At 53.4% G+C, this 26,622-nt stretch overlaps 1 protein-coding gene and 1 long non-coding RNA gene across 2 annotated transcripts in view; both read right to left on the reverse strand.

Moving 5' to 3' along the window:
* LOC105185545 (dipeptidase 1) overlaps nucleotides 1-25,084 on the reverse strand; it is a gene marked incomplete at its 5' end in the record, with an annotated part of 93,224 nt that extends 68,140 nt beyond the window's left edge. Inside the window, 2 exons of the mRNA XM_025301361.1 lie at nucleotides 19,347-19,655; nucleotides 24,833-25,084. Coding sequence (XP_025157146.1) covers nucleotides 19,347-19,655; nucleotides 24,833-25,084 — 561 coding nt within the window. The remainder of the gene's footprint in view (nucleotides 1-19,346; nucleotides 19,656-24,832) is intronic.
* On the reverse strand, nucleotides 8,384-9,603 carry LOC112589169 (uncharacterized). Its single transcript, XR_003113330.1, has 2 exons — nucleotides 9,184-9,603; nucleotides 8,384-9,130 (listed from the first exon to the last, which is right to left on the reverse strand). It is a non-coding gene; the product is annotated as an uncharacterized LOC112589169 (long non-coding RNA).
* Nucleotides 25,085-26,622: the final 1,538 nt, after the last annotated feature.

Consider the following 26,622-nt stretch of genomic DNA (forward strand, 5'->3'; position numbering starts at 1 on the left):
GTAGCTTCAGCGGATGCTGCACCGGAGGACCCGGTTCGGGCCAAGCAGGACCGACTCGAAGGTAAGTTTATAAATTTGCGTTTAACTCGTTTGCGGTCTAAAATTGAGATGCACTTGTCAATATGACTCGAATTACGGGTAGCGGAGTGTTAATCTATTTTTATCTAACCACACTCGTTCGTTTAAACTTGAATTCTTTAAATTCACGAATGAATCAATTTTTTTTGTTTTTTTTTACAGATTTGGAGCGGAATGTGGCCGGTTCTGAATCCGATGTGTTTTGGTGAGTGAAAAAATAAAAAGATTTAAGGTGATGGTCTTACGGGTGGTGAAATTTGTTAAAATATCCTTGAAATCAATGCGAATTGTTTACAGATTTTTGCACATTGAGTTTTTGCGCTGTTAAATGAAACATGCTGCTTGAAATAATTATAGGATCGCCCATATATATAGAATTATAGAATTACCCATAAATATCACTGTTTAATATGTAACAAATTTTAAATATTCTCTCTTAATTAGTAATATTTTGTAAAAATATTAATGTAAATATAATATTTTATGGTAACTTTACTTGCGTCATGATTTACATAATACGGAATTATACAAAAGTATTTATTACTAAAAAAATTAGTAACGTTTTATAATTCGGTACGATTCGTTAATTATTTCGAGTAGCACATAATGCGTATGAAAATTGCACCATCGCACGCTGAGCTCGAGGTTATCTCGCTCGCGTGGATTTGTTTTTTCGCGATTGCCATGATTATTATTTCGTGCACAAAGATGGCTCTCATTTGCTAAACAGATTTTGAAATTCTTCGCCGCGATATCGCGAAGATAAACTTCGACCAAAGTCTTACGAAACTGTCACGTGAGGATTTCATGCAATTCTCGATCACTTCGTCCGCGTCTCGTTGGCAGATTTTGCTATTGATTGCTAATTGGTGTTTTTTGCGCAATTGTTGGTGTCGCGAGTACGTTACGAATTCGTCGAAGCGGCGATTTTGAAGCTACTTGTTTTTATATACGATTCGCAGTTGCATTCGTGAAAGTTTCCGAGATTTGTTTACGGCGAAAAATATCGGCTCGAGATCGAAACGAGTTCGCGAAGGTTATTTTCGACGTTATGTCCCGTTCATTGAGTTCGTAGATTTCGTTTCGGAGCGAACAAATACTCTTCATTAATATTTGTGAAATATTCATTGGTAAATACAAATATGGCTGCCTAAATAAAAATATCGATCGCGTCGCGAGTGAAGTGTTGAAAGCAGTCAACGTGAACACAAGGTGAAGACTGCAGAATACGGAGCGGGTCGTTTCATCAGTGGACCCTTGCTGGACGTCAGCAGACCTGATGGACGTTACTGGACCGCCTGGACACCGGTGGGTGTCAACACGCTATGGTGACGTTCAATCCAATGCTCACAAAGAGCTATTTTTTAATGTAGTGCATGCCGCAATTTCGCATTGATTTCTGACGAATTTAACTAGTTATTAAGCAAGCTTAGAATAAGAATTAAGTAAGATGAGTAAGTGCTTCTCTTCAAATCTGAAATCAACTTGTTACGGAGCGATGCATATTTCATATCATATTTCGGGCTTCCCTACCGATTCTTCAAGCGCCGACGGTGCTCGCGTGATAAACGTGAAAATTCTGCCTACGTTACGCGCCATTTCTAATCCATGACGAATGAATTTTCAACCGCATCGTGACCGCAACCGGATTTAAATTCAAGACTCGTGCTTTCCGTGGGAAGCGCATAGTGATCGAGCGGCGGGAGTAATTGTTTCCTGGCAAGCGGGCCAGCAAGAAAATGAGATCGTGTAGCAGCGAGAGACGGTGTATAATTCAGTTTTAATTAAAAATTCAATAAAGCTCCCGCCATTTCGATCGGCCGTCGTTGTTATATCCTACGTGAGGAGAAAAAAAAATAATCTCGCGAGAAAGACTCCCCCACTCGCCCACCTCCCGCCGGGTCGTGCGATCGTCGTCGTGCTGTAAATTAACAGTTAGAAGACAAGGAAATTAATCGCAGCTCGCTTCCCCACCTCCCGTCTCTCAGCGTGTTAATCGGCAGGTTCGCGGCGACGATCCAAATCGTTCTCACGGGAACGACGAAGGATCAATTAATCGTGTCATTCCACTCGACTCGTCCGACAGCTCGCAACGTTGTCGTAAATCCCGTCCATATGTCGCACCTCTTCGGCGGCACGTGTAGCCGATGCGGATACCTGTATGCAGTACCGAGGTTGTACTCGCATACTGGGTGTCCCGGAATCTCGGCGAGAGAAAGACAGATGCAGAGAGAGAGAGAGAGAGAGAGAGAGAGAGAGAGAGAAAGATAGAAAGGAGATCAATGTTACCGTCGCTCTGGTGCTCCCGTTGCCCGTATCGCGCTGTAGAAAACCACTTACGCGACGTGACGTGTATCGGATGGAGCGCTCTGTCTCGGGGAAAGAAAAAATCATTTCCAGATCCGCGTTGACAAGGCCGGGGATGGAGAGAGCACGTGTATCCCTCATACTCCGAAGGGATAAGAAACGTCTCTCGTCATCTCGCGACAGCGGCGGCGGAGGGGCACGTGTTTTCGCGGCCTTGGGTTCTTCAGCCTTTCGTAGTCGCGCTCGTGCGCGTATTAAACAATCGTTTTGCACCCTGTACAGAGTACGACGATTGAGGAACGATAGTCGAGCTCTCTCGTTCGGTGATCACGCTCGCGAACACTCGTTTGCATACTCGCGTTCCGTGCTATAAGTGGTGCAGATATAACATGCGGCCTGGACCTTCCTTCCTTCGGCGGTTCGTTGTGTAAGGTGACAAACGAGAGTCGAATGGAAATTCGATAATAATTATTGCAGCCAGTACCGACAAGACCGCTAGTCTTCCTCCTTCTCTCTCCCCGGCTTCCCACCTCCCCTGTTCTCCTCTCCCTCACAATCTTGCAAACCGTCGAAAGCCGTGGGTGCGAGCCGCGCCTGTGGCGCCCATAAATTTCTCTATACGGCACTGCACCCCTCTCCTCTCTCTCTCTCTCTCTCTCTCTCTCTCTCTTTTTCTCCCAGATTGGCTAAGGTACACCCTGGGAGCCAGACGAATGCGCGCATTTATCAGCCGGCTCCTCCGGCCGCTCTTCGCGCCCGATAATTCGATTAAAAAATCGTCGAACACCGCGCGAAGACGGCGGAGTCTCTCGATTCTCGCTCGACCACTCATTTAGCAGATTAACTTCCGCGCGTCCTCGAGATGTCTGTGTCGAGCGGCCGAGTACGCACTCACGTAGGGGGATATGTCCGGATAATCGAAGAAAGGGAGTCGAAAGCGAGACAAAATGTTGCATGTTATCTCGGAAAATATTCGATATCGGTCCAATTGCGATATTACACGCATAATTTCCGGTGATTATACTCTGCTGCATTCGAGCGGGATTGTATTGCAAATGTGGAAATTCGAGAAATTACAACAGCCGGGCGAAAAATTTCAGGAGATTACAGTATTCGATTTAGAGGACGGTTGTATGAATAATAATTATCAACGTTGCACTCGTTGACGCGTGAATTTGCAATTGGGAAAGACGCTGGCGCGAATCACACGGCTGAAAGGCGAGAGAGAGAGAGAGAGAGAGAGAGAGAGAGAGAGAGAGAGAGAGAGAGAGAGAGAGAGAGAGAGAGAGAGAGAGAGAGACAGAAATGCGTTAATGGAATTATTGCTGCTATCATGGGTATTGAGTGTCTTGGGGGAGAATCATATATTTTGACGAGTGATTAGATCCTATTGCGATTTGCATATGAAAATGCACAGAATAATGACGACGGCGGAATATGGCCGTGTGCGCGCGTGAACGCGAGCGATTCGACATTACGGAATGGCATTACATCGATTATAATTTTGCAGCGTGCGCTGACTCCGAATTACCATCCTGACTAAACACCGTTCCTGCGGATGGCGCAGGCAAGTAAATTTCGTTTAACGTCGCACGAGCGCATTCGCCTGTCATGCATCTATCAAATTCGTCGAACGCTCGTATCTCACCCGTAACAAGGGCTCGCGGATAAACCGCGCGTATACGCAAAGCAGTATCGCTAATTCGTGAATTTTTCAATTTTTTCTCTCTCTCTCTCTCTCTCTCTCTTAAGAAAGTAGTCAAACGCGTACATCCTTCCGGGAAATATCGTGAAAGCTGAATTTTAGGAAGGACGTGCGAGCGGAAAATGGAGTATTTTTATGAAGAGTAATCACTCCTCCGCGAACATTAATAACGCTAATGGCCGAGAGTTGACACGCATATCAGCTGAGAAAAAATACTAAATTTTTCAAGAGCTTTTATTCGATCGCTCTTTCGGAGTATTATCGCGACCTGTCGGAATGTCACATATCGCATTAATGATCTTTGAGATTCAAATATTAACGCGACATTGATCCTCGCCGGGAAGGCCAAACGCTACAAAACGCTTTTCTCACGAAAACGAGAGACGAGACTTCGCGCTCGCTTTTCGAGCTCATATCACAATCGATACGCGCCAATCGAGCCGAGTATACGTGTGTGTGTGTGTATGTGTGTGCGTGCGCGCGCGTGTCCAAGGTACCGGCTGGAAACAAGGTCAATCGTTTTCGACTCGATGATAATGTATTCCCGGCGGAGAACTTTCCGGTTTCAAAGCACCGTGGAGATTGATTCTCCTAATGGCGTTACGACGCGCGACTTCGGCGTCGGCGCGTTATCCGCGAATGTTATTATAATCAGGCTGAAATGCGCCGCAGTGAGCGCGTGCGATGCGTGCGCGCCCGCCCGCGCGGATTAGTCTCGGCACCGGGCGAATTGCCGTTTTGAATTTAGCCGACTTGCTAAATGCACGGCTAATGAGGTGTGCCCGATCGCGATTTGCTGCAGTCACTTTCGGCGTATGTGCACGCGCGCGAGCGCGCGTGTACACGTGTACTGCGCGTGCATCAAATTTATGCGCCGAGGCACCGATAGCGATTGAGCGCGCGTGCCGGCCACTTTGCTGATCGATTTAAGCTTACGCGCTATAAAGTTTTACCCTCCGGATACCCTGCGTCTCTTGCCACCCCTTCTCCTCTCTCGCCGATATTCCCGGATCCGGTTATGTTCCTGCCCGACACGAGTGTTAGCCCTAAAATTCCCAGAGGAGCGCGTGCGCGTCTAGGAGCGGTGAGAAGCTTCTAGTCGCTGCGGCCCGATGGGGCGCAAAGGCTTTTCTCGAAATCGCGGCAAGCACGTGACGAAGAATCGTGTTTCTCGGTTTGCCGATGCAAGGCCGCCCGGTGTTGTTCTCTTATTTTTCGCGAAAATATTTCCTCCACGCTGCCTCAGCAGCTCTGGAATCTAACAAGCTCGCCTTGAGCTTAGGGATTACGACTCGAAGCAGCAGCGGGGAATGCTTCTAGCCGAAAATCAAGTTCAATCACACTTTTTGGCTTAGCAAAAGGCTACTAAAGGCTCATTACATCGATCGTAAATCAGAACGAGACACGGGCCTAGGTGGTGCTGAACGAAAATATGTCGTAGCTTTCTCCTTTTTCGCGAGACTCGAGTGATCGCGCGTCGTCTTCGTGGAGCGGATTCTTCGGCAAACGCTCGACACTTGGTCGACGGGAAGTGAAGAGTCAGTATTGGCCGGAATTTTAATTTTCGCTGCTAATCTTTCTTTCGCTCGTAAGCATGAGTGTGATCGTTAAATATCTCAACTGCCGTTGCATAACGGCCGAGGGTTAAACGTCGCGCCGCGAAGTCCCGAGTGAAATTTTTCTCCAGACGGAGCTCACGCGAAATTGACGGCGCGAGAAGGAAGATCGAAGCTGAGCGTGCGAAAATCCTTCAATGTGCTCGTCCTTAATTCGTTTATCCTCTCCCTCCGAACCGTCAATTAACGAGCTTTTGCACACAATGCGCTCTATTATGCAAACCAGCAGCGCATGTGTGCTCGATATATAGGTCAATTCCCAAAGAGTCGCTAACGAAGCATTACAAAAGTCCAAAACGAGTCGCGGTGGAAAGCGCTTTTTTGCGATACTCAAATTATTAACCGCGCGCCGCAATGTACGACGCGTTTGTTCCTCGGAACGATATTACGTAAATTTCGCAATATGAATTTCAACGCGAAATAAACAGAGTCCCACCGCATTGCGTTTCGACCGAAATCCCAATATTAGACGCACGTTCCGCGTTGACGAAACACGGTCGACGGGAGTGAATCGCAAATGAAGGCAGGCTCGCTGCGCTTTCAACTCGTAAGCCAGATCGAAAATATCCGGTATCACGATTAAACCTCCCGTGTCAGGTCTCCTTTAAGAAAGAGAGAGAGAGAGAGAGAGAGAGAGAGAGAGAGAGAGAGAGAGAGAGAGAGAGAGAGAGAGAGAGAGAGAGAGAGAGATCGACTGGGGCCGTCGCAACATCTGCCCTTGAAAGGCAGGATGGTTAACTCTTTCGCGACACCCTTTTACACCGTACGATAAACAGCGAGTTAATGGACCAGCAGTCGATTTCGGGCGAGCGTGCGCGATCCTGCGGGGTGAGAGTCTCGCGAAAATCGCAAGGGGCGATATCCCACCGTCGGGAGGGAGGAAGGACTGTCGCCGTGCGCGCGTCTCGAGCGGAATTTTAATTTTTCCCCAAGTCACCGCACCGGCTCGACCGCTGTCGCTGTCGCTGTCGCCGCCGTCGCCACCGCCTTCGTTCCCGACGCCGAGGAATCGCGCAGGGCGAATATCACGTAAGGAATTACGACAGGAGGGTGCGCGCGGGCGGGAATATGGCAGAGCGCGCGGTGCAGAGAAACCAAGAGGGCTCAAGTGTGGGATGGGGTGGAAAAGCGCCACACGCGAGTGAGCGAGGTGGAAGGGGGGAGGGGTAGGGAGTAATTATTTAAATATACGTCGTCGGAGGCGAGCTTCGAGCGGGAATATTTCACGGCTCGCGCCATATTACGCCGGTAACTTACGTCCGGCCGTCCGGGCCAGATGTTTCTGGGAGACCGGGACGACGAACGAGCGCGTACGAGCGAAGCCGAGCGGCGCCGACCCCGCGACCTCGGCCGCCTTCGAACGCGTCACGTGGTCGTCGCGAGCGGCGAAAGAGGGTTGCTTGTGCGCGGAGGGATGGAACGGCGGCCGCCGCCGCCGCCGCCGCCGCCGCCGCCGCCGCCGCCGCCGCTGCCGCCGCCGCCGCCGCCGCCGCCGCCGCCGCCGCCGCCGCACCGCCACCGTCGCCGTCGCCGGTGGGGCCCCGAGGGTTGCCTGTTGTGCCCGATATTGATGTCAAGGTCCTTCATCTCGGTCGTACTTTTCTCCGGGCCGGTATAGGGCGTGCGCGCTCGCTCGCGCGAAATCAATAGGATAAAATCGTCGCCGACAGGCAGCCAGCCTCCGTCGTACGCTCGCCTCTCCCGGAGACCGCGCCGCTCTTTCGCCGTGAACCAGCTCCTCCGCCGGGGGTTTTAGAGAATCGCGAGGGGAATGGCGAGCTTCAGCCGTGTCCGTTCGGTTTCACGCGCGTGGGAGGCAGGAGCAGCCGCCGAAGGACGCGAAACCGTTTTCGATCACTCGCGATCATCAGCGAGATGTGAGCGTTTCCGGCGGCCGTGTTCGAACATGGGGGGGGGGATGATATTTTCGATAATTTCGACTGTTCACGTGGAAGCGAACATGCGGCTCGTGTTTGTTTCGCGATCACTCGCGTTTTCTTGCCGCGGATGAGCGAATGATGAAGATCATGCACGGACGAGAAGACTCGATTGAGGATTAACGAATGCGGCGCGTACTTGGGGCTTCGGAGAGGAACAGAATCCCTGCTTCTCGTGATAACCGGCTTCGGTTGCGGGAATGAGCGGTTCTGCTTCCTCCGAGCTTCCTCCGAGGAAAATGCGCTTGGCCCCCCGTTCATTAGCAGGTTCATTCAACCGACCTTGTTTCTCCTCCGCGCGAGTTTCTCATCCGTCCGATTGCACCTGACTTGTCGATCCTGACGGAAAACAGTATTTTTCAATCCGACGTCCTGCCGAGATGCAAACGGGTTAACGAGCGACTGTAACGCCGTACGCCCACCCACTGTAGCGCGCACCCTTCCGCGCAAAGCCTCGTTATTTCGAGCTTTCCGCGCGCGAGACTTGGTCTCTCGCGAAGCCCTTGGGACGCGCTCCTCCGAGAAACGCGACGATCGATCGCACACTTGGATGATCGCATTCATAGCCGCGCCGCAATTACCGGCCAGATAGGCCGCGCGAGATCGACGGCCATTGTCGCGGAGCGCGTTGCTGACGTCTGACGATCCATCGGACGGAGCCAGCGACGATGATCGCGCGCGTCCTAACATTGTTCCGGACTCGTGAGGTCCCCAACGGGGCCGGAGCTACGAGTCATATCCGCGTGGTAGTAACGCCTGCGCTGCGGCGTCTTAAATGATTAATAGCGCCATTGCGGATTGGAAATTGAGATCGTATCGCGATTGCGCGTCGAACGATCTCACGGCCACGATGACAACACGGCCAATGGCGGTGCGAGAGGGCGGCGGGCGGGCGCCGCCGCTGGCTTCATCCCTTGTTAGCCGGAAAATCCCGATTACCAGTAGCTCGCGCCACATCGCAATGCAATCTTAATTTCCAATGCGTGACCCGATACGCGGGCTTAACGATGAACAACGCGCGCGAGGTTCGCTCGAATTTCCAACAATTGCCCAGCACGCTTCAGCGCACGGCGCGAGAACGAGCGAGCGAGCGCGTTATGGCCGCGCGTGGTAATAAACAATGGGGGGTGACACGCTCTTAATAGACAAATGTGAATAACATCCCTCCGGCGCTGTAAGCGCCCGAGTAGGACGCGCCTCTCTCGTGTGTAAACAGCGTTACGCGGACAGCGTTACAGCGTACAATGTAAAATTACAGCGTCTCGGCGAATAGATTACCTCGCTGCTGCTCGTCGGCGTCGTAAGAAATGAAAATGGGAGGACATCTCCTCGCGTCCTTTCGCGTCCTCGTCGTCGTCGTCGTCGTCGTCGTCGTCGTTCTTGTTCTCATCGCCTCCTTCAAATATATCGCTCTCACGCGCGTGCGCGCGCTTTCTTACCGAGACTTGAGAAGTCGAGCGCGCGGCCGTTGTGCCCGACGAGTAATGCTGTACTTTCATATACTTATTACATTTTCAAGACCGGAAGAGAGAGAACCCACCTAATCAACCTGACGCCCTCCCGCGTTTCTCGACTCTCGCTTGCTCTTCTTTCCTTTTTTTCCCTCTTCTTCCCCTTTCACGACTCCGGCGACGGACAAAAGCGCACATCCTCTCCGCTGCTCCTTGTTATCACATTCTTACGTTCGTGTTTTGCGTGCCGAGCTCCGCGGCTCCGCTCCGCTCCGCTCCGCTCCGCTCTGCTCAACTCGACTCGACTCGCGGCGCGGCGCGACGCGACGCCGCTTAATCACCGCGACTCTAATTCTGCTGTTATCACATGCAGCTTTTTCCGCCGGCCCGCCTCCCGTGGGAAGCAGTCGTCGCGCGTGATAAATTATGCCTCCCGCTTTGTTCCCACGTCCGATTGTCTCCCTTTTTATGTACACCTCTCTCTCTCTCTCGCTCTCTCTCTCTCTCTCTCTCTCTCTCTCTCTCTCTCTCTCTCTCTATCTCGCTCTCTCTTTCTCTCCCTCCTTCCCTCTGTGCTCATCTCGTTTCGCTTTGGAGCGTATTCGGCGGAATGACTGTCTGATCCTGCGCGGCCGTGATAATCTTAACTGGCGGTCTCAAAGCCGCGTAATCTGCGTAAATCTTTCGCTGAATAACAAGGCTTAATTAATTTTGGGCCCGACGAGAGAGCGTGTCGGCGCGAGCCGCGCGCGACTCCCGCGGCGCAAAAGAGATCGTGCTTATGTCCGCTCACGCACGGCGCGTTGATTCATCAGAATTAAAATTTCCCACGCGTTTGCGTGTGAGAAATTTAACTGTGTACATTCGACGCGGCTCCCCCGCGCCGCGGCCGCCGCGGACACACGCTACTGCACGTGAGATATGCAAAGTCCGGGCTCCCCGTCGTTGTGCAAATTTGCATAAGACTATAAGCGCAGCGTATAAGCGCGTCTTGACCGATGGGATACTCGGCATACATTACGCGGGGAACAATAAGACGAGGAGACCTCTGGCCGCCGAGCGTGTCGTCGAACGCCGTCATACGTATGCTAAATTTGCGTCGGATAAACTTAACGGTCAGCGCTGCTCTCTCACGGCCGTTGAGGACGCGAGGTGACGACCGCGTGGTGCCGCGTCGTCCGTCGCTCCGAGATTACTCCTGGCACGAATCGCGCGTAGCTTTCTTCGTCGTCGCGAAGACGATCACGAGTTTTCGCCATCGCGCGCGCCAGTCTCGAAAAGACACGTATCGCAGCGCGCTTCTCCCGAGCGACCGAGCGCGCGCGTTTCCACGGGGATTCACCGCGCAGACATATCGCGGCGGTAATGTCGTATTAACGATCGCAAACGCGAGACTTGCTAATCCCCGCTTCGGCCTTTGCAAACGACCGGATTGATTCGCTGCTCGCCCGGTTGAGACTGTTAAATAAATAACGCCTTTTTCTTCTCGTCAATCAGCCGCGGCCGAAGCGATTTCGTCGGCAACAGGTGCAAGAGGGGAAAAAAGTGCGGGACAGCGCGCATCGGTCCTGCGAGGATTTTCGATTAAAACGAGGATAACCGGCCCGCGGCGAAGCGTGATTCGTGGGCGCGCGCTCGGAAAAAGAGAGAAATTTGAATTTTTCAAAAGCTCCCCTCCCTCCGCGGAGTTTGGACGCAAACTTTGTGATCAATGATCCCGCGACGACGACGACGACGACGACGACGACAACGATGTCGTTCTCCCGCTGTCGTGTCCGAAACTTTCCAATGCGCCTTCAAACATCCGCGAACGAAAGGAGACGAGGGGAGAAATCCGAAGGAGCGAGAGTCAGCGAGAATTCGTCGAGGCGAGCACAAACGCGACTGTGAATTCGCATTTTTCTCCGCCGAAAAGCCGCGATCTACCGCGACTACCGACTGAAAGAAAGCCTGAATAGGAAAGCCATAATGGCGCTAGTTACATGACGCCACGAAGCCGGAACAAAACCAATTAGCGGTGTTAGAGCGGCCGCTGTTTCGAGACATGTTTCTGAGCGCAGGCCGCCGCGCACAATACGCTATTCTAGAGTTAACAGACGTCCGTTAATCCTTCATTCCTTGGCTCGCGTAATGAGATCCAATTATTTCTGCATTTTATGCGGAGTCTCTCTCGTCGAAATAGAGCCGCCCATCGCTTGATTTCCCGCGACGAGAGAATATTCCTACGAGCGACGGGAATTTCTTGCAGCCGCTCTGCCAAGTACATCGTAAATTGCGCGATTCTCCCTTTTGTGCGCTTTATTTTTCCATTAATGTTTCCCCATTATTCGTACTCGGCTCTTTCCACCTATTGTGTCCCTTTCGTCTCGTTCCGGCGGAAGGGACGACGGGAGGGGGGAGGGTGTAGGAGGTAGGGGGAGATGGAGAAAAAAGAACACGCGCTCGTCGTTTTCGCGACTTCGTTTCTAACTCTTTGCCGCGACAGCGATGACGATCTCACAGAACGAAACCGACAGGCGATCGCATCGCTCGCTCCCTTCCTTCCCTCCTTTCCTCCCCCTCGCTCGCGCGGCATCGGACAGAAACGCCAAACGAGTAACTCGAATTTAATATCCGAACGCGTGTCTTTCTACGCATCACTCACGGCGAAATTTAATTTCCTCGACGTTTTCATTTGTTTGCCGCCGCGTCGCTAAAGGTTGCAAGCTCGCGCGCGCTCGTGTGAGCGCGACTCGCCCACTGTTATCGTCGAGTCGCTCTGCCATAACGAATTTGCAAATTACTGTTATTGGAGTCCCTTAAATTCGCCGCTTGCACACGCGCAAGAGCGGTTTTCGTCCCAGCGCGACCGTATTTTCCGGTTTGTACGCGCGGCCGTAATCCAATTAAAAGGTGATCGAAGCGCGCGGAAGGGAGACGGTTTATCGAGAATGAGACGGAGCGAGAGAAAGCCACGGGATCGTGGGGGGCGGAGAGTGAGAAGTGAGAACGGAAGAGAGATAGAGGTAGAGATGGAGAAATAGAGGTAGATAGAATAGGACACCGCGGTAGGTAGGTGCAGGTGAGGGTGCTGCAGGGTCAGCCAGCAGCAAAAATGGCGGCGCCGCGTCCAATTAGGCCGGCGGTAACAGCGTCGGTTTTGAAAAATTCGATTAGCCGCCACAATGCCTGTTGCTGAACTTGTGCCATTTCCGCTCCGCTTTCAGTCCGGCGATCGCGCATCCCCTTCTCGTCGATCGTTCTTCGATCGACAATCCTTTTCCTCCACCGTCGATGCAACGGCGGCGGCAGCAGCGGCTACTCTCATCCTCTCTCCTCGCTCGAAACGTCTCCAGTTTTTCGCCTTTGAGCTAAATATTTAGCTCGTCGGTGGTCGGAAGGTGAAAAACGACAAGTAGGAGGGTGAGACAGCGACCGAGCGAGAGAGAGAGAGAGAGAGAGAGAGAGAGAGACCGAGCGAGTGAGTGAGAAGAAGACCAAAGGGGTGGGAGACGTCGGGAAAGAAAGGGCAGGCCCGAGAGAGCGTTTCCGGGGGTGCGAACAAAAGGCGCAACCCTCGACCATCTCGGAGGCACTCGCGCAGAAAGGAAGAGGGTCGTCGGCATGGTGGAGCCCTGTGAAGAAAGCACGCGAGAGAAGAACGAGAAATAGATTTCGTTGTGCGGCGCGCCGGTGTTTTCTAATTTCCGTGCGCGCGAGGGTAGCGGATTCGTTTTACCGCGGTGGTCGTCGTTGTTTTCGGCGAAAGTGCGCCGGCACGCCGCTGATATCAGGGACATCGCTTCTGCGGTGCTCGCTCAACTTGCTCGACCGAGAGAGGGAGAGAGAAAGAGAGAGTTGCTCGATGTAATATCTTTTACGCTCGGCACACGAATCGTGTAAAACGGTCCGAGCTTCGAGTTACGTAACGTTCGATAACCATCGGGACCTGCGATGCATTTCGGTGAGCGCGGAGTGTCGCAGTTCTCTCCCTCGGAGAGGTGGTGACCCGTTCGCGGGCGGGTTGAATTTGAGAAGCTTACCTCGATATACTTACGGCGTGAAAAGTTACCTTGGATTTGCACCGCAGAGGTTTCAGCTTGAGGACAACGGAATCACGGAAAACTACGCGGTCACACGCGGTCATCTCGCGAACGAATCAGTTCCGAATTCATCGGAAGCAGCAGAAACAAGTGCGAGATGTGTGGATGTTTTATAAATTATCCGCTTCCGGTGCTTCATCCTCTCGTTCCGCCGAGGAAAGTTGAATCGCCCCTTTGTACTCGGTTCTTTATTTTATGCGAAGTGTTGTTTTACCCGTGCGCTCTACGGCTGAGATATTTTAGGTCTCTACCACTGTGGCCGTCTGTTGGCCTCTTACAACGTTGCGTATTCCGCCGCTAAAAGATGGAAAAGCTCGCGGGGAAAAACGAGATGTACAAAGGAAAGCTTCTCTCTCTCTCTCTCTCTCTCTCTCTCTCTCTCTCTCTCTCTCTCTCTCTCTCCTTCCTCTCTTCTCTCTTCTCTCTTCGCTCGCTCTTTCTTCGCTCGCATGCTCAGCGAGAAAATGCGTGACTATTTCCGTGCGCTCATGGCTCGCGCCATTTTTCTAATTAAGGCGTGATCTAATATCGGAGGTCGCCTCTCGCCCCGACCGTGACGAAGGCGTGCGCGCGTAATGTCGAGTTCCTCTCTAAACTTAGAGCATACGTTCATTGAGGTAATAGCGTTCGCAGCGGCGCGCTTGAATGTCGCAACGGATATCGGATTTTTCCGTATTTCCGCGTGTTTGATCGAAGTTGACCCGAGTTAACGGACGGGGGAACAACGTGACGGCTTTTTTCCTCTTTCTACAACCCCCGGAGAGACACACGCAGCTGGGTGAATGCGGTGACATTATAGACGGCGGTTACGCAATAGTTCAACAAGCGCGTGCGAAGGGGACGTTCTAGGTTCATCGTGGCTTTCCTGTCCGAGGAAGATCCTCGCGCGCGTGTGTGTTTTTTACGACGACGCGGAGCTTCCCTTTGTCTCGTCAATTTTGATTTGTAACGTTTCTCTACATTTGTCGGGGAGAGGTATAAGCGCCTTTCGGGAGTGACGGTCGAGGAGAGGAGGATGGCGACGATTTTGGCGCGGAAATTGGACGGAAATCGGAATTCCCTATCGCGAAATTTTTGCGGCGAAACAGAGCGGCGCGGACTCGTCGCTGAACTGCCGTGTCCCGCGATTATCCCAGTTTCGGTTATTTCCGAAATATAGCGCCGTCCGTGTCATTAGATGGAGTAGCGTTAACGCTGGGAACTATTTCGCCGCGCGTTATTTCGCGCAATATCGCGCTCGTTATTATGTTATCGAATCGACACAATTGTGATGGTATATACGTGTCGTTGGTTCAGTTGGATTTTCCCGTCGAAGATAGAACTGATTCTCTCTCTCTCTCTCTCTCTCTCTCTCTCTCTCTCTCTCTCTCTCTCTCTCTCTCTCTCTCTCCCCCCCTCCCTCCACTCTCTCTCACTGTCACTGTCGCATACCGATGGGAACGCCATACTTACGACGGCGTGTCCTTGGCAGAGCACTTCGGAGTTGTAATTTGCATTCATTATCCCGGAGTTTCGGTATGTCCTACATCGAAATCGCTGACGTTCCTAACTTTCCGAGACTAATTATTTCGCTAATGAAGACGGATAAGTTCGGCCAGGATCCATAAACTTGCTGAACTCCCTCGCTTTATCGAATTCCTCTTTCGCGAGGTGACACAATTTTCCGTAAATATATTTATCCCTTCTTCGTGCTCGGGCGTGCTCAACTATCCTTTATTTCCCTGCCTTTTCGGAGAAACACGACACAGCTCGTTTCCTCCGAGCGAGCGTACACAGCTGATTGCCGGTCACACAGTCGATCGTTAATTGGAATGGGTAACGTCGTTGTTGAGATTATCGCTGAAAGTTTGCGAAGCACGAGTGAATCCACCGGTCACGTTTCACACGATCGGCGACATTTTATTTATCAGGTATACGCTAACTCTCTTAAACGCGCGTGAAACTCTGAAATAATTATACGAGGAATCAGATTGATGCGAGTTTGAAAGCAAATCGAATATTACACGTTATTGTGCACCCGGGGTTTCTCCCAGTCTTGGCCGTTTGTTGCGCCGCAGAACGCAACGAATTATTCAAGCAACGTGGAAGATGCTTTACTGCATTAATCGCTCGGCGTCTCCACGGGGCGATTGATAATTAACGATAACGACGCAGCGATTTAATAACTCATTTCGATCGCCGATCGCCGATTGCGGCGCTCTGACTGATGATAGTTAATATCGAGCGGTTAGACAGTATTTGTTCGGCGGTCGGCAATAATTAATGCATTCCCAAGTCGTCACAATGGACTGCCGCATAATTGCGTTGCATGTAATTATATCGGCAGGGATGAGGCAGAGAGCGGGGGTGACAAGGAGAGTAGGCGAGAGAGATGCGGTTACGTTATACATATCGTAAAATCGTAACGCGGCGACTCAGCAGGGAGAAGAGAGAGAGACAGAGGGAGAGAGAGAGAGAGAGAGAGAGAGAGAGAGAGAGAGGGGGGAGAAATAGAGGACAGCTCGAGCTATCCCTATCGTAATTTTTTAATGGGGTCGTCCCGGATCCATCTCTCGACGGTGGCTCTCCCTTGACGTTATTATCCTGACTTGTGGTCCCGAGAAACTCGAGGAGGATCCTCGGTCCGCCCCGAAATCCTCCAGGAGCTCGAAGTTCCCGAATATAATCCACGGAATCCCTTTACCTAATTCCCAAACACACTCGGAACGTCGAGATCCACTACTCGGGCGTATATCCCACGTGTTACCGCATTCGCGACGAAACAGGAGTAGAAGCGCATGCAGTTATAGACGCTCGTCTCTCATCGATGATGCAGCGCGGACGTAAGTGTCGTTTGCACTTTTTGCGCCAATTACGCTTCTTTCCTTCGTCCTTCCTGCGAGCTCGGCTCTCGCGCGATCGTTTCACGAAGGGAACGAAAGTAGGAAGGAGAAAAACGTTTACTCGCGCGGGGAATAGCCGCGAATGACTCGCGAATCTCCCTCGGAATCGACGCGACTTTCGAGGAAGAAAGGAAGAGCGAGAGGAAAAGCCGCTCGTTGTGGAACTCCCGTGCGCGCGCTCTCTCTCTCTCTCTCTCTCTCTCTCTCTCTCTCTCTCTCTCTCTCTCTCTCTCTCTCTCTCTCTCTCTCTCTCGAAGCCCTAAACGGAAGTATTTTCACCCGACGCACCTCGACTCGACTTCCGCGCGACTTGCTTTTCCCTTTTTACGCGCGATAAAGAGCCGCGATATACTAGATTCGCGAGTTGCCACGCTTCTCTCCCCTCGATACCACACCCCCGCCCCGCCTCTCTCTCTCTCTCTCTCTCTCTCTCCTCGCTCGATATAGCCACGTTTCCGCCGCGCACGTCGCGGCGACGGTGCGCGCCGGGGAAGCCTGTATGTACATTTGGTGCACACTCGGCGAAGTTTACCCGTCGCACTGCAGTGGTGTAACGACTCCGTCGCGAACGCTGCGCGCGCTCGCTTTTTCTCGCCGAGGAATGGCTTCGCCAGTCGCCTGGCCGAAATGATGTTTGAGGAGTCTCGCGGTAGTTTCGCGCTCGCCGGCCCGGCGAGCGAAACGCTCTCGCGCCCGAGAAACACGTTCGCGCGCTCGCACACATCGCCGCGGCTGACAGGAATCGTCGCGATGATAGATACGCGCGTACGGCTTTTTTATTCGCGCGCTCGTCTCTCTTCCGGTCCTTCCGCGATCCCTTGGCAACCGGCCAGGATCGCGGCTCGCCCGAATCAGAACGCGAGCTCTGAAGTTTGACGGCGCGGCCCCGTTAGAGGCAGCGCCCATTTCAAAATGAATTTTTCTCCTCTCTCTCTCTCTCTCTCTCTCTCTCTCTCTCTCTCTCTCTCTCCCGCTCTTTCTCTCCCGCTTACGTTTTCCTCTTTTCGCATTCCTTTTTTCGCGCGGGACATTCCGGCCGAACGAGGCTGCGCTGTCGAAGTTCGCGAGCGCGTATCCCCAGACGAGCTCGCGACTTTTTGGGACGCGCTCTGCCTCGGTGTGACAATGACAGATAGATAAATAGACATGTAGGTGGACGTTCGCCGTGATTCCCCCGCCGGGTGAGAGCTGGCCGACGCTCCTGGCCTTTAATCGTTGGAAATATCGCTCGGGATGATTCGACGACGAAATTGACGTTCGGACAGCGCGGACAGCGTGCGAGGCGAGTATGCGGCGTAATTATCCAGATCCCAGAACGCGATCCGGTTTCTTGTTCTGTCGAGAGCATTTGATACTTTTAATGAAACGTGCAACGCGGTCTCGCGGACGAGTGCGGAATCCGCGATGTCTCGGGTTGTCAGAGATTCGTCACGAGCGCGAGTCAGGATCCTCACGGGGGAGACGCAGAAATTCCGCCGGCGAGGCGTCGTATGTGGCGCACGTTCCTCCACGGAGAAACAATTCTTCACGGACGTCCCGCACGAGTCCGTATATTATCGCAATAATCGTAAGGGCTTAAGCGTAACGTCGTCGGGGGCTGCCTCTTGTTGGAGAAAGTCGAGATACGAGGCTGTGCGAGAGAGAGCGTGTCGCTTTTTCCCTCCTGTTTTTCTTCGCGTTTGCGACGCTGTTTATTTCGCGACTTGTTCGTGCGCGCGCGCGCGCGAGTCAAGGCGCTGGCAAGGATTTCACGGACAGTTCGGTCGTCGCACGTAAAAGATGAAACGCCGGCGGGAGAGTCGGACAGCGGGACGAGGTCTCGGAGCAGGAGGCTGCCTGTGAATTTTTCAGGCTGCGATGAATTACCTCTGATAGCGAGTCCGAGCGCGCAGAGGAGGAGACGAGACGAGAACGAAACTCGGCGGGGCGAGTTCGGAGGGAATAGACGGCCAGGAGCACTCGACCGCCCTCGCGCGCGAATCGTAATAATTCGACGAGCCGCGCGGTGTTCGTGGGCATTATGTATTTATCCTGACGAAGCGAGTCGGGGATCGAGCGGCGGGAGAGATTTGATCGTGTGACGATCGCCGATCGCTTCCAGTCGCAATTCCAACGAAGAAAGAGGGAGAGATAGAGAGAAGAGTGCATCGGCGAGGCTATTTATATATTATGGCCGATATGATACGTTAGGCTACGCTTTAAAGAATATAACGATATCCGGACAAAACACGACGCGCCCTTTGATACCCCTACGTGGTTATCGACAGCCCACGCTTACAAGGGATTAATTTGCGGGATTAATTTGCATCTTGGACGTCGGCGCCTCTTGCAAGTTTTATCAAGGCTTTAGCAGATTAATTGATCGTAACGGCAGGTAGCCGGGTCCACCACTGTGACGTCGCGTGCACGGAGAGAAATAATTTAGCGGGCATGATTATATATATATTTTTAAGTGTTAAAATACAATTGCGCGTGTTGAGACGCGTGAAAGAAGAAATATGAAAGAGATACCGAAGAGGCCTCTTTGATTTTTCTTTTTTTTCTCGAGAACACGCGCGTACGATCGACGATTGGTCCGTGCATCGTGATATCTGTACCTTTGCATTCTTAAGAGCCTTTGAGAACACGTAAGCTTTCGAAATTCGCGATGGAATACGCGCGCGCACGTAACACACACACACACACATACATGGGCGCATGGAGAGAGCTCAATGACGAGCAACGCCGGCCCCGTTTACGATATTGTGCGCGATTCGCGACAGGAAAATCCAGGATCTCATCATTGTGCCTCATGTGTCTGGTGTGCCATTTTTCCTCTATACTTATGAAGGCTCACACAGATAGCTCTCCCTCTCATCACGAAACGTTTGCGGACGGGCAAGATCCTCTCGTGAGACGTCCTCGACAGGACGTAATATCGCATCGTGATTATAAACGCGCGCGCGCGCGATATTACGTACGATTCGCAAGAAAGCCCGGCCATTGCGCCCCGATGGAAATGTTCCAGCGGGGCAATCATCCGTCGATTTCCACACTCCAGGATCCTGGCTGAGGGATCGAAGGAGGTACCGTTTCCGCGTGTATACGGGATACCCGGGGACACGCGCGCGCAACACCAGCAGCAGCATCCCTTTGTCACTGGCCGGCAATACGCGCGAGCGTTTGCGGGGCTTGCGCGGGGTTGCCTCACGACGAGAGCGGGCCAGCGGACATATTTTCGCTCGTGCTCGCCGACCGGTTCGCGTTTCCTTCCCGGCTGGCTCGTGTTCCGCCGAGGCTCCGACTCACCTGATAGTCCATGTAATTCCCATAGCCCATGTGGTTGCATGTGCAGGCGCAGGCCTGAATGTGCCTCCGCATGTCCATCTCGACCTCCTCGCCGCACACGCCTCTGCTCGTCGCCATCATCGTGTCCCCCATGCAATAGCCGCCGGTGCAATACATCCTCGGGTCGCTCTGCTCCAGGTAACCCCCGCCGGTGTCGTCGTAGCCGAGGCCACTGGCGCACCTGGAATCCGACGCGTATCCCACTCGGGACTGAGGACGCTCCTCGTAGCCCAGTCTAGATTGGGGCCGGTGGAAGGTCGAGGATACATCCTGAAAGAGGAGAATCTCGTCTGCATTCTCGACTCGCGTACTCGTACTTTTCCACTCCGGTTTGTCCTTAAGGCGTGCGAAATTTTATTGCGCGCATTCGTGTAGGAGTGTGCACGTGTGTGTGTGTGTGTGTGTGTGTGTGTGTGTGTGTGTGTGTGTGTGTGTGTGGCGATGCGACTACATTACTTTTTGGGATGCACGTGAGACAAATACACGATCGAGTGTGATTTGTCGGTTACATCGGCGAACAATGGCAGCATGATCGAAGCACAGCTGCGCGTTTGTCGATTGCGCTGCTCGGTTATTCGTCAATTAAAACAAGTGGAATATGCGTATTGTTGTGCGCAGTCCGGACTGTAATTGGCCGCGGTACACAATAATAACAACAATAAGCGTGAAAAATAATTAACTTACAACAAGTAACGTTACTTGTGGGGGGAGGGCGAAACATTGGCCCCGATAGAAAGAGCCAACTGGGATTGAATGATAAATAGCGTGCGCGAATTGAAGCTCTATTTTAGAAGCGGGCTGTATTGCGGCGGCGCGGGCGGCGCCGATTGATCCGACCGGTCAAACAAAATCTTGCCGCCGACCGGGCACGTCGAGCGGGAATCTCGCGAGATATCGGGAGTTTTGATATTTCGCAGGACGACAGGCGTTCGGAAAGAATCGTCTGGGACTCGCAAAGCGACACGGAAAATGCGTCGGCGCGGTCGCAATTATGCGAGAGGAATCTATAGACGCGCGCCAGTTGCGTCTGTGGGCGAGAGATCTTTCCGGTATAATTCGAAATTGCTCGTTTCGATTCAGCTGCTGCCGCCGCCGCCGCTGCTGCTGCTGCTGCTGCTGCTGCAATTCCCCGGTTTACGCAACACGGAAGCTCTGGGGAGTCGCGAGGTAGATTCTACCGTTGGAAAATCTAGTGGTGAAAAATAGCACAGATTGCACGCTCATACAGCGGCCTCCGCGAAAGCGCTTGAACCGCTTTTTCTTGGATTTCTCACTTTGGAACGCAGCCGACGGTCCGACGGGAGAACTTGCACTCCTGATTAATTCCCCGAAGTTCCCTCATCGGACCGTCGGTACCGCGCGCTCGGGAACGCACCGCTTCGCTCGAAAACGAAACGCTCCCAGTCGTTAGGAAATGTAGCATACGCGGCAGCAATTTCAGCAACAATGCCGCGGCTCGGCGCGGAAAATCAGAGGATCCGATCGCCGTCAAAGCGCGTTCCCCTCGTAAGCGTGTTCGTTTGTGGCGAATAAATCGACCGTGCGAAACGAGCGCCTTTTCCGGGTCGCGAATCGCCAGTATCGCCAGTATCGCCACCTCTCCTCGTCGACGCCGCCGCGCAGCGAGCGCGAGTCACGCTCGTACATGCATACGTGTATTTAACGTGACCTCCGGGATAGCCATGCGGAGGATCGAGCGCGAAAAAAGTGATTTTACCCCGGACGCGTTTATCTGCCGCGTTCATTTTCCGCCCCCGGGAATGTACCCTCGCAGCCGCCGCGATTGCGCGCGCCGCGCCGCTAACCCGAGATGGCTTACGAGTCGCGCCATATTCCGCGGTGTGTACCGCATCGTCGCTCGATATGGACCCGCGGCCCTCTCTATCGCCGTCCGCTATCTTTACGTCGCCGTAGCCGATACGATACGGCGGCTGTGTAACAGTAAAGTATCGATATCGCTTAACTGTCTGGGAGGACGCCCGAAAAGCCGCGCACGCGCAGCACGACATCGTCGCCGTCGTCGCCGTCGTTGGCTGTTCGATTCCGAACGATAGAGCCTAGAGTAAAAGCGGACTTTTGGCAGCTCCGCTCTCTGCGCCTTCACGAGCGCGAAGGGCGCAAAAAGCCGCGCCAGGAACAGGGCGCGACGCGCGATCGACAGTCGGCCGGCCGCGCTGCAGATTTGTCGCTCTCGCCGGCGAGCCTCGCGAGATAACGTGCGTTTGATGCAAACGAGATAACGTACGCGTTGGAATTTGTCCACCGCTGCGGGCGGTCGAGGATCTGCGCGATCTGCGATCGAAACGGCACGGAAAAAAGGGAGAGTGCTCGGCTTGCACGCCACTTTGCCACCAACTTGTCGAATCTCCTCCGCCGCCGTGTCGCGAGTGTCACTGCGATGTAAAAAATATTTGTCGAGCGGACAGGGGAGAGAAAGAAGAAGCGGAGAGCGCATGTGACGCGACGGGGTTAAGTGGACAGTGCGCGAACGCGTTCGCCGAGGCATCTGCGGCTAACGCCGCCGAGGAGGCATTGAGGGCTAGACGAACGATCGGCACGTGATCGCTTTGTACATGCGTGATGCGTCCGTGAAATTGCATCCGCGGGCGATACGACCCGCAACAATGCTGAAATTTAATAGGATATCGATACTTTTACTCTTTGATATCAAATACCGCGAGTATCGACATTTTCCGCATACTCGATACTTCCGCCCGATACGTATCGATACCACCTGGGCGCGCCGGGGCGCTATCATTATTATTCGGAGTGGAGAATCCGTTTCTCTGTGCTCTTTTCGCGACGATTAAACCCCTCCTCGACATCTCGGTGCGCGCGCGGCCGATGTTTAGTCGGCGCGACTGAATGAAGGACCGACGATAGAAAAAGTGACGCGTTCTTGCTGCTTTTATTCGCTCTGAGCAAGCTTCTTAATTCGCCGGCGAATTTGCTGGTAAAAGTTTCTAGGCGGTAGATTTTTATTCCTTAATATCTAAAACTTAAAATACACTGGTAAACATTTCTTCTAGACTCTCGAATTTTATTCGTTAGCGTCTCGAAGTAGAAGACGCGGCGTCTAAGTGGCCAAAGTTGAACATGTCTAACTTTGTCGTAGCGACCACTGGACGTCGCGTCTTCTAAATTTTAGATTCTAGCGAATAAAGAACGTGCGTCTAGAAGTTTTCAGCAGCGGATTCGCTGGCGAATTACGACGAAGCTTGCTCAGAGCGAATGAAAGCAGCACCGAGTAAATTACCCTTCATCCGCATTTTTATTTCGCGCGGCGATTAACCGCCCGCCGAGCGTTTATCGCGCGGTCCTGCGAGATCCTGCGAGGGATGTCGCGGGGCTCGCGCGCCGGCTATACACTCGGCCTCGTCCGAATCGATAGCTCGCGGACAACACACACACATGCGGCTGAATTCGGCGTGCCGGAGCGCGCACATCGCGACGCATCGGTCTCGAATTAATTTTCGGATAACCGCCGAAAACCGCCCCTTCCTCTGCCCTCTCGGCGCTAATGGTTCTTGGAAGATTCGCGCGCGGCCAAGTTGCGGCGAACTCCTCGTCGAGGAAATTTGCTCGCACGCACGCGCTCGCACACGAAATTCGCGACGCGAAACTGACGCGCGCGCGCGGCTATTGCAAACTCGTCTAGCTGACGCGCAAGCTGACGCGACGGATGGATATCCGCGGCTCATATCGTCTCTCGTGGACCGTTGCTCGTGAGATCACCGTCGCCGCTGCCTCCGCCTCCGCCGTCGTATCAATAAACGCGCCGAGTTGGCGGAAAAAAATAAGCTCGCGCCGCGCGATTAGCGACGCGACGCTTTTAGCGGCGACGCCGCATTGAAGTTCGATTTCACGTTGTATCTCGAGAATCGCGTTTCCTCCTTCCCCCTCCCTCCCCCTCTCCTCTCTCTCTCTCTCTCTCTCTCGTTTTCGTTTTTCTTCCATTTCACGTTGCGACCGGGGAAGTTTCGATTGCGGTCGTTTGTCTTACGCGCTTGCGATAGGGCCGGCGCAGAGGGTGTTCGGGGATTATTGGCGGGAAATTTACAGGCGCGTTCTCGAATCAATGGCAGAGGTGTGTATTCTCCCCGGTGAAAATGTCGATAACTCTCTTAGTTATGTACGAGCGCGCGCGAGGCGGCGCGCGCGAGGCGGCGAGGGTTTTGAGGCATGAAGCCTCGGAAAGTACAGACCGCTGGGGGTGGACGGGGCGGAGGCGGCGAATTTTCATGCGCGAGTGGTTTTCGCGATTCGTATTACCGATAGCGCGGCCGTCCGAGAATTCCGCTGCTGAATCATTGCGATCTTAAAGTCCGCCCTTTCCGCGCTAACTAAGCCCCTATTTCCCGCGAAGGAACGGCGAATTCGATTTTCGCCGGCCGATAATCATAAATAGCGCCTTCTCGTTCTCTCCTCTCTATTTCTCTGCCGAGCGGCGCGTTCGTTATAAAACGGCGAACTCGTTCGATTCTATTGGATAATTATCGTGTAATTTTCGCACCTGGAAGTGATATCAAATTTAATCGGCACACGGGGTGCGGCGGCGCGCTATTAATGCCAAAGCTCGCTGCGAGTAGCCGCGATTAATCGCATTAAGATGAATTATGCAATGTTTATTTCCATTGAATGAACGTAAAACCGAACTCTGGTTCGAGTGCGTTTTTTTCCCCCGCTTTTTTCCTTCCTTTTTTTCCTCTGCAATGAAAAATATTTCAGTAGAAAATACACAAACCGCAAGCTGCGGATCTGATTGTGTAATGTGATTTCACAAAGCCGTGTGATCGCGCGATTAAAATGAAATTTCGTTCGATTAATTTTTACGACGCCACTTTGTTTGCACGCGCAAGCCGCTGGTCACCGGAAAGTACCGTAGCGCTTTACAATTACCGTATCATTACCGTATCGCACCGATCGCAATCATCGTCGGAATCGTCGATTTTCGCGACGCGACCGACGACACATCGCGAACCGGAGAATTTAGCTTCCGAAGACCGATCGAGAAGCGAGAGTCGACTCGTATGTCTTATTACTACGATAAAACGCGCCACATCTGTCAACTCAATATTTGGCATCTTTCCACAGCAGGGGGACAATATTTCACAATCAATATCTACTAAAAACATTACCAATATACGTGTCTATAAAATTGCTCTTTCAATCTCGAATAAAACTCCCCCCCCCCTCCCCCCGCAACTCGAAAGAACCAATTCAGCCCAGTAAGAGCCGCACAAGGAGGCGAGTAATTCTCCCTGCTCCGTAAGGAGAGACTCTCCGGTTCGCCGACTCCTCGCGCGGCGCTTGTTGACCCGAATGGAATCCTCTCAGTGGCCGAAGGATCTCAACCGTTGCAAACTGTCGCAAACTCTACGCACGGCGTAGCGCAGCGTGATGATAACTCGCGCGCTCGAGCGGAACGGTCGCGTTGGCGCACGTACCTGAGTGTAGGGCTCCTCGTGGTAGGGCGTCCTGCGATGGCACTCGTCGTAACACCTGCCGTCGTAGCCGCTGGGCGGCCGAGGGTACGGGTCCTGCGCCGCCACCGCGGCCGCGCAGCAGTCCGGGATCTGCGCCTGGTAGGTCTCATAGGGACACTTATCGGGCTGGCTCGGCCGCGGGGCCTGGTGCACGCGCTCCTGCGGTCCGCTCCCGTAGCCGCCTCCGCTGCCGCCGCCACCTCCTACTCCTCCTCCTCCACTCCCGCCTCCGCCGCCGCCGCCTCCACCGCCGCCGCCGCCGCCGCCGCCGCCACCGCCGCCACCGTGATGCATCGTCCACTCCTGCGGACCTCTCGCCTGACCTCACAACACCACCTCCACCGATCACTGCATCCTGATCCCGCGTGGCGCGCGAGACGCGATCCCCCGCGAACCCACCTCGACGAGCCTCGTCTCTGTCGCGCGGCCCTCTTCGCGCGGGTCCATCCTCACTGCTTGCAGTGAGTGAGTGCTTTACCTACTTGCACGCGGCTCGGGCTCTCCGGCTTCCTCCCTTAGCCCATCTCCGACTCGTACCTGCGCGATTTCGGTCAATCAGTAGTCGAGCGCTCGGTCGTGAGGTAAGGAAGATTACGTCCGCCCGAGAGTGTGCGTACGGTCGGCAGCATCAAGCCCTCGCGGTCGGGTCGTTCTCCCAGTTGGTTCTAGCGGTTATTTGTTGGTAACTGTGGCTTATTCGCCAGAATGGAGGAGGATGAAAGGGGCGAATGGGAATTGGAAACTGACGGAAACTACTGAGTCCATGCGAGCGTCGAAGTAAAATTATCGCAAACGCGACTCGGTGAAATCGGTGGAAACGTGTAGATGAGAAGGTATGAAGGAAAGAAATGAACGCGCACAGGCACAGAAACGAGAGATTCTCGCGAACGCCCGAAGTAAGTGACGAAACGCACGGGTTCTCCTCTCGCTGCGGCGGTAGCTTCTCCGCTCGGCAATGCGCACGTCAGGGGATAGGAACCGATAAAAATTACCGACGAGAAATTGATGTTTTCATTCTGACCGGGGAGGAAGGGTCGCGCTCGGGGCGCCGGCGTTGGCGCCGGACAGGTCAACGCGCGCGTGAATCGGAGGGGAATATCTCGCTTCCGTCCACCAACACGGAACATTGTTATCCTCCCGATAAGAGATATTACGGCGGTCATCATCCCGCCGGGCGACCTTCCCCGCGACGATTTCCTCCTTTCCGCTCGAGTCTCGCTCCTTCTTCGCTCGATATATCCCGGCTTTTCACCCCAAGTGGCTAATACCGTCCGACGCGTCCGCGTTCGCCGGCTGACCCCTCGTGTGAAGCGAAGCGACGGGACGAGGATCCGTGGCGCGCGGTGTCATTCGCTAGGTAAGCGGAGGAGGACACGCTGTGTTCGGACATTACCGGGAAACTTGACCGCCGAACGCGAGCGCTAATGCATCCGATTGTACACTCGAGTGCGTCGATTCGCACGGAGCGATGGAGAATGACGCGCCGCTTGAATCAATGCACCGCATTACCGAGCGGACGGTGTAACTCGGCCACCATCTGCATTCTCTTAACTGCCGAAAGTAAACGTCAGCTCTCTCTCTCTCTCTCTCTCTCTCTCTCTCTCTCTCCCTCCCTCCCCCCCCCTTCACCCGTTTTCCTCCCGTTCTCTTCGCTTTACTCGGCGCGTCCTACGCGTATCTACGAGCCGCGGGGCCTCTTTTTGCATTATTTGCCCGGGCTGTTTTAATCTTAGTCCTTCCGGCCGCTTTTT

This window comes from Harpegnathos saltator, unplaced genomic scaffold, assembly GCF_003227715.2.
Source record: "Harpegnathos saltator strain DR-91 unplaced genomic scaffold, Hsal_v8.6 scaffold414, whole genome shotgun sequence".
Lineage (NCBI taxonomy): Eukaryota > Metazoa > Arthropoda > Insecta > Hymenoptera > Formicidae > Harpegnathos > Harpegnathos saltator.